This window comes from Limulus polyphemus, unplaced genomic scaffold (assembly GCF_000517525.1).
Source record: "Limulus polyphemus unplaced genomic scaffold, Limulus_polyphemus-2.1.2 Scaffold7159, whole genome shotgun sequence".
Classification (NCBI taxonomy): Eukaryota; Metazoa; Arthropoda; class Merostomata; order Xiphosura; family Limulidae; genus Limulus; species Limulus polyphemus.
The window spans coordinates 16,347-24,412 of record NW_013672769.1 but is presented as its reverse complement, the minus strand read 5'-3'; the positions used below and the strand labels follow the sequence as shown (position 1 = coordinate 24,412).

The 8,066-nt window shown below is 30.5% G+C and overlaps 1 protein-coding gene across 1 annotated transcript; it reads right to left on the bottom strand.

Annotated features, from left to right (window-relative positions):
- Positions 1 to 2,482: 2,482 nt before the first annotated feature.
- LOC106474391 (probable cytosolic iron-sulfur protein assembly protein CIAO1) lies at positions 2,483 to 7,200 on the bottom strand (the record flags this gene model as incomplete). The annotated part of the gene is made up of 4 exons (XM_013935082.2): positions 2,483 to 2,848; positions 3,856 to 3,943; positions 5,108 to 5,309; positions 7,108 to 7,200. Coding segments are annotated over 4 exons (615 nt in total), but the record flags the coding sequence as incomplete, so codon positions are not given.
- Positions 7,201 to 8,066: the final 866 nt, after the last annotated feature.

Here is an 8,066-nt window from a genome sequence, read left to right as displayed (position 1 = left end):
CAAATTTGTAAGTATATTTAACTTTTATGTGCATACATTTAATTAAAGAAAAGTTCAGGCTGTATCTGATCATAATAGCTAAGATGGCTTTCTGTAGTAATCTACATCCAATCTGTTCATATTCATACATTTATTATACCATCTCTTCTGTGTTTTATCTATCTAGTTTTTAACCATAATGTAACTCAATAGCCTATTTACAGGTTTAGTATTTATTTGAGTTATCCTGATTGGCCAGTTTATGTGCTAAACATAATGGTCGAGTCATGTAATACAGATGACTCCTTGTATATGTTTTCTTTAGTATTCAAATTCAATTTGTCATTTAAATTCACAAGTTCCCATCATGTTATTCTCTAAATTTTGTACATAATTTCAGTATCTGGTGGTGACAATTTTCTAAAAGGTGATTATTGTGTAAATAAACTATTTAGATCTGTGATCCTTATCTTCACCAGTAATTCATTAATTTATCATTTCTACTTACATGCTATTAATTCATAATGTTTAAGAGGTCAGGGAGAACATAGCGAAAAAAAGATATGGATGCTAATATAATGTCTGTTGTCTTTGAATGGGCTTCTGACACAAGCACTGTAGAGGTTGAAATCATAATGTATTGGACCAAATCAAAGGGCTAATCAATAATTATTTCTTGGCTTTGAAATCATTAGATCACACTTCAGATGCTGATGTTTATGACAGAGTATTCATAGACAATGGCACGAAGAACTGGAGAGGCTAAATGGTACACATGAGCTGAGATGGAGCAAATGCAAATACAGGGAAAGAATAGTGTTCACTGTGTTGCATAAAGACTAGAGGTGGGTTAGTAAAAGTAATTCATAATGTTGTGAAGGAGAAAATATGAAACTGATGGGGCATATTGAACCCCTTCATATGGAAACAGCTTTTTTCATATTCTTCCTATCTCATATTCCATTTTCTTGATCACTTTATATATATATATTTCCAAATAGTCCAGTATAAAATGAAGATCCATGCAGTACATTTTGTGTGCAACCTCAAGGACTAAAAAGTAATGAAGTTCATATTTCATGAAAGACCTGCTGTATGTAATAAACTTACTATTCCAAAAATTTTTTAATCTTGAAGTCTAAGTTCAAGGGAAGTCCAGTTCAATCTACACTTTCATCAATGTGTGTTATTGGGTTATATTAGTTTCAGAGAATTACACTCCTCATCAATAACCCTGAATACAAGTTAACCAATGAGAGATAAGTTGGACCTATATCATTAATTAAGATGTAATTTATTTGAAATTGTGTTTTTCAGAGTTCTCAGTTCTCACCAGAGTCACTCAAATAACACTTTTAATTCTCCCTGTCCGAAAAGTATACAAGACTTGGGTTATCTAATTGGCAGTTAACTGACTTTCTTGTAAGGAAAATAACATGTGACATCCAAAAATGTTATCTTTCCTATCAGTTGAAATCAGCGGCAGCCAGATCCTAGAGCTCAACTCCCACTAGACACAGATCTTGGATGTGAGGTACATTTGTGTGCAAACTTAGCTTTGTTTGTGCATTTTGTTTTGTATATAAAGTTAGGTTTGTCTTTATATGATATTGATAAAAGTTTTAAAACTCTGAAGAACAATTATTCACAATTGTAGAACTTTAACTTACCTTTTAGTAACTTTTATAACTTCAATAACTTATACCTTTTGCTTTTGTATACTGAAATTTGTGTGGCAATTATTATTTTTCTTTGTTTAACTTTGGATTTAGTCTGTACAACATAGTTACTATAGCTGTGTTTAGTGAATACTAATGGTACCCTTAACTGTAGGTGAACTCTGTTTAGTTCACTTTATGGATTTGTTTGAACTTTAACAACTTAATCATATACAAATTTGTTGTCTAAAGCTGCTGTCGTTTTCAGGTATTCTCCCAATACTGGGAGTTTTCAAGTGTGTAATGTACAGCTGATTAAGATCCCTGTATTTGTATATTTTGTTGTTCTTTATCTGAATGGCTGGACGAATCTTGCCATTCAAGTAAAACAAAAACAACAACATAAATTTAGGAGATAAGTTTCTGAGGTTTTCATATTTTTTCATAAAAAACAACTAATTCTTGGATTCATTACTATTATACTGTTTAGATGCTTATGCTCGTCAGACAGCAATGGTAACAAAACTAAGACTCAATAAATATTGCAACTTACATTTTTATCATGCAGAATGGGTATAAAAAACTTCCTAACTCACACTTGTGTATCCAAACATGATTTTATTTCATTTTGTAGATCTTTGTTTTAATATTAAAATTTATATATTTATTAATGATAAATACAATACCTACTTTTTTCATGGATGGGTTTCGAACTTGATTTGACACATTTAAGTCTCAGTGTAACATTTTTTTTACTTGAGATAATTTATAATTTTCAACATAATGCAACAATGGCTTGATGATAAATTACCTTTTTACACATACTGACTCACATTATTCATAAGTTGATTTAGTAAGTGAATATTTCTTTATTTACTTGAAAGTGCAAAGGTTCTGGAAAATTCATAGATTTCCAGTATCCTAGAATTCACAATTAGACCTCTATGGAATTACTCACAGCTTTTAAATAATGACGACATTACATATAGTCTACTTTCCACAATTTTACTGTTCCATCATCACTACAAGAGGCTAACAGTCCACCTTCTTTTGCATTCCAAGCTACAGAGTTTACATCCTGGGAGTGTGCTTTGGAAGCAGTTGCTACTAGATTAAATTGTGGTGCATTAGAGTCTGAGGAGTTTTCTTCTTGAAACAGCCTGATGGCATCATCACCTCCTGCTGTGACAATCAATTCTGAGATTGGACACCTAAATGAATAATAAAGAAATTGGTTCCCTATTATTACATACAAATCCACTTGCCCTGGAATTTATTCTCAAAAAGTGTATCACAGCATGTTGACAAGTTATTTATCCAGTTTCAGTAATGTAAGACTTAAATGTAGTAGCCAGGAAAATCCAAACCTGATACAGGTAGATGAACACTATCTAAGATAACATTTGCTAAGTGACTGATAGCTATGGTTTACATGCTCATGATAGCAAGAAACAAGATAAAAGAAATGGACAATACTACTCTCAAATTTCACATTATATTACATGCAAGTTTCAAAGATTTTATTATTAAGAGGAGCATGTACTTTTCTCTGTTGGCCTGTTGAGATGCTTGAAAACAATTATTCATTGGAGTCATAGACCCCCCCCCCTTTTTTTTTTTGCTGGTCAGACAACAATGGTAACAGAACTAAGATTTAAAAACTAATGTAAGTTACATGTTTTCATCATGTAATGCTTGGGTGCTTCAAGAGGTGCATAAATCCAGACATAGCAGTTACTTGATGCATTTAATGTGTTTTCTAATGGATCTCAACCTCTCAATTCATTAGACTCTATCAACATGGGCGATTCTTCAAGGCACTCAATCTAACCCTAGAACAGTCTCCAGAAATAATGGATTAAGCTCAATATAGATTTGTGTATAAAAACATAAGTAGACTATACAGTTTGAATTATATATACAAAATACTATATTCTCAAGGACTCTTTCAAAGCTGTTTACATGTTTAAGTACACACTAGCTCCAACTTTCAGATGTGCTTTGTGCTTCACAAATGTTTTAATCTGACCCATACAGGTAACCCAGTTCTTTATTTTCCAGGCCTCTAACATAAAAATCTAGCAAATAACACATATATACTGTAGCACACAAAAAGTACTTGTGACAATTTGATTTTAGTTTCATTTTGCAGCAAGAATGAAAAATATTTCCTATTACACAAGCTTAAGAAACTGACATCACTTCAATATTTACTTACCAACTAATGTCATATACTGTACGATGATGGAAACCAGACAAAGTACACACACACTTCCATGCAGGATCTACCCTTTTTGTAATTATACCTACACAAATCAACAGAGTAGCAGGCTTTCAGAAAAATTACTACTGAATACGAATAATAAACATACTTAGAGCACACAAATTGGTATTCATATTCCACAATTTTCTTTTTAAAAAACAATATGATACTAAAAATTATGAACTACTACATACTCTACATGTTTCAATGTCTTACGGTGTCATCATTAGGAGTAAGATATGAAAACATGTAGTGTAGGAGACTGTTCCCAGTCTCACAGTATTTTATTTTTATAAACTAAAACAATTTGTATTGTATTTTGAGACTGAGAACAGTCTCATTTTAAATATTTATTGTGTAATACAAATGCTGGTGCTATTTCTTTAATACGTCTGTGTGAAAATTTACATGAGTGTCATCCTAATCTTAAGGATTAATGTGGTTTGTTTTTTCTTAGGTTTTAAAATTACAGCACTTCTGTTAAAGTTTTATTAAGATCTTAGGGCAGATTTCTTTAAAATAGAATGTTAGCAAATTTTATACCTCCAATTGAGTGAATACTTCATCTTATATTTTTTAAGAATTTGCAACTTACAAATTATCTAAATACTTAAACTTCAATGAAATTATGTATTTAATTTTGCCTTTAAAATACAGTTCAAACTGAGCTCCATTAAACACATTTAGATTGGAAAAAAATTTTTTTGGCTCTTGAAAGACCCAAATTCTGAAACAATACATAGGGTTAAAAATCTATAACCAAGAAATTCTTCAAAGAAAAAATTTTTTTTAATTTACTGATAAAAATTTGATTTTGTAGTCAAACTGTCAATGTTAATTAAGTGCAATTCTTTTCAGAGAAAAGCTGTTTTCCAAAATCACTATTTACAAAATATTGATCAGATACATATAAAATTGCAGATTCAGTCTACTAAGTAACATCTACTAGGCATGTCAGAAGCAACAAATGGCATACAAGAATTACAGAATTGAAGTAAAAAACAGACAATTGTATGTTTCACAAAAATTTCATTTATTCGCGACCATGGTTTTCCTAGTAAAGGCATCATCAGGTACAGATTGAAGTTTTTGTGAAATGTACAATTGTCTTTGTTTTTTTCTTCAGTTCTGTAATATTGGAGTTTCACCAAGTACCAACAATATTCAAAGGATTAAATAACTTTAGCTGTAATGCTCATCACATTACCTTCACTACTTCCAGGTAAGTATTCTTTCCAAATTTTAATAGTTTTGTCATCACTACAAGAAGCCAGTCTTTTTCCAAAATGGTCAAAAGCAATGGACCAAACAGTTGATCCATGTGATTGTAATGAAGCAAAACAGCACCAGTCATCCCCATCTTCTTTATACAATTTGATGGTGTCATCATAACTTGCTGATGCTAATATCTGAAAAAGAAAATAGTAATAATAACTAGAAAAAAACGTTTGTGCAAAAAACAACATTTTGTTGGTAATAGCCCAGGACAAATACCTTATGCTGCAATATTTGAGTCACATGCATTCATTAAAATTTAACTTTCTGATTAAAAAATCTTCCCAAAACATTTTGCACTATAAAAACATATGAACCAATATTTTTTTAAAGGCAACAAATAAAACAATTTCCTCACATGGTCATAAGTTTTATTGCTTAAACACATTCACTTCTTTTCATCCAAAATAAATGTTATCACTAAATAGTTATTTATTTATTGTTTATCAATGAATAATAATAATCACCAAGCACAGTTGTGTTTAATATGTAGGGATGGACCAAGAAAAAAATGACTGCTGCATTCAATCTATTACTCTATTATGCTTACAAGTAACTGCTAAGGTTGAGTTACACCCTTATTTAAGCACCTAATTGCCATTATCAAGTGTTTCACAGCTTTTGAGATTCCCAGTATCATTGAAAAGTGTTACTAAAGTGGAAAACTAGGAATTAGATAAAGAGCCAAAGTGTTCAGCTTTCTTTTTACTTTTCCTAAGCTAGCCAAAAAAATGTTTGTAGTTTTGTAATGGCTTTAGTATGATAGAAACTCATTTTAAGAGCACTTGGAAACAGGCTATCACTAAGCACAGCAGTGCTTAGTATAGACTTAATAAAAATCATAGTGAAAACAATGTTATCGTTACCCCTTGAAGTTAGCTTTGTTACAGAAACCTGGTGTTCCTTTAAAATGCCTAAACACAAGTAAAATGATGTAGGGATGGCAGTGCCAAAAAAATACAAACATGAATAAGGGATGATACAGCTATATATTTTTTCATACATTCTTTCCTTACTGTAGGTTCCTCATCATCAAATCCCAAGAAGTCAAAATTATGACCAGTGATGATTAATAATCTATTGTAGCCAATTGTATGGCATTATATGAATATCAGAAATCATTCTACAAGAGCAATGAAGAAACTGACAAAACTGATATGATATTAACAATATATATTACCAATGAATTATAAAAATAAACAAATGTTCACTTATCAACCTACTTCAATGAAATTGTTTTAAAAAAGTAAGAGACAAAACAAGTAATAAAAAAAATGTTTGGATAAATTAAGCATGATATAGGAATGGCAATGCTAAAAAGTACAGAAAGAAGGTAGCGATGAATCCAGAAATAACTTTCATCTACAATTAAATGTTGAATTCCTGTCAGTTGCATGAATTCAGGTTTGAATAAAGCTATTAAGCTGAATAGTGTTATACAGTTTTACAGTGGCTAATAACCATAAACTCGTAAGATAAGATTGACTTAGTACTTACTTGGCTACTTATGTAGGGAATTTTTTATGGTTTTGTGTATTCATCATTACCTTGTTTCTGTACTTTTTGGCATTGCCATCCCTACATCATAGTTAATTTTTTGCAAATTTGTTTGATACTTGTAAATATTAAATTGTCATGAGGAGATTTGAACTTTATTTTCTTGTTTTACTATTGTACCAAATTGGAACCTGCACAGGAAACAAGTTCAAAAGATTGGCTATATTTTATTTCACCAGTGTTCCTTATGAAAATGACATTCCACAGCTTTAAACAGTAAGTAAAAGTGAGTATTTCCAGCCTGTGAGCAAGATTACTTTTTAAAGTCATTGTTTTGTGTCACATAAACTATTTTTTGCTGCTCATCATGAATGTATACATGGTAAACCATTTTCTAAACTGCTAAACCTTAGTTGCTTTTTATTATAAACCTACCTCTTTGTGTGGATGCCATAAAACTTTTTTCACATCTTGCGAGTGGGAGTTGAGAACACTGACACATTCATATTCGTCATCATCAGAAACTGACAGTTATAAGAAAGTAAAGAATAAAATCATTTAGTGTTACATGGAACTTCTTGTATGTGGTTTTACTCAAGATATCTTAATGAGTAAAAATTTAGCAACAAAAAAGTGAATTAGATACCCAGCCAGTTTGACAGTATGCAAAAAAAAGACAGAATACAAGAACTAATTACAAAATAGTATCTACTTGGTATATTTTTGCAACATAACAATTTTAGGTGCGCATGCATAATATAAAGAACATTAATTACATTTGACAAAAGCAACTTACACATGATAATGCAGTAGCATACCATTTCAGATGTGAGCCACAAGAGACATATTTAGCAGTTCTTTGACTTACAACAAATCCCCATTAATTTGACAACAAAATGACTCAATTAGTGAAACACAAAATAATTGGCTGAAATTTATTAATTTAACAAAAATAAACTAATTGAAATTAATGTTTTTGATTATTCCAATTATCCAAGTAATTAAAAAAATGCCATTATGATTTCTAATTATTTTATTTTTCAATTAATTCAAGTTTGTTCATCTTAACAAGTTTTTTGACTCTCAGAAACAATTATCCAATTGAAATGAATTATTTTGTTTATTTGAACTGTCAAAGTAATCATGTTCACGTTTACCTTGTTTGGGCTAAATAATTGTGTAGTTTTAACTTAAAATACTACTTACTTATTACAAGCTACAAACATAAGTATTACTTAAGGTAAGACTGCTTTAATCAAAAAAGGAATGACAAATTAACATTCATTATACACTAAAAAAATTTTTCATTACTAAACAATTTGCTCATTTCACTCTGCCAAAAATGACCAGACAATGACTAATAACAATCTAACAATACATGTGTGTGACACTGT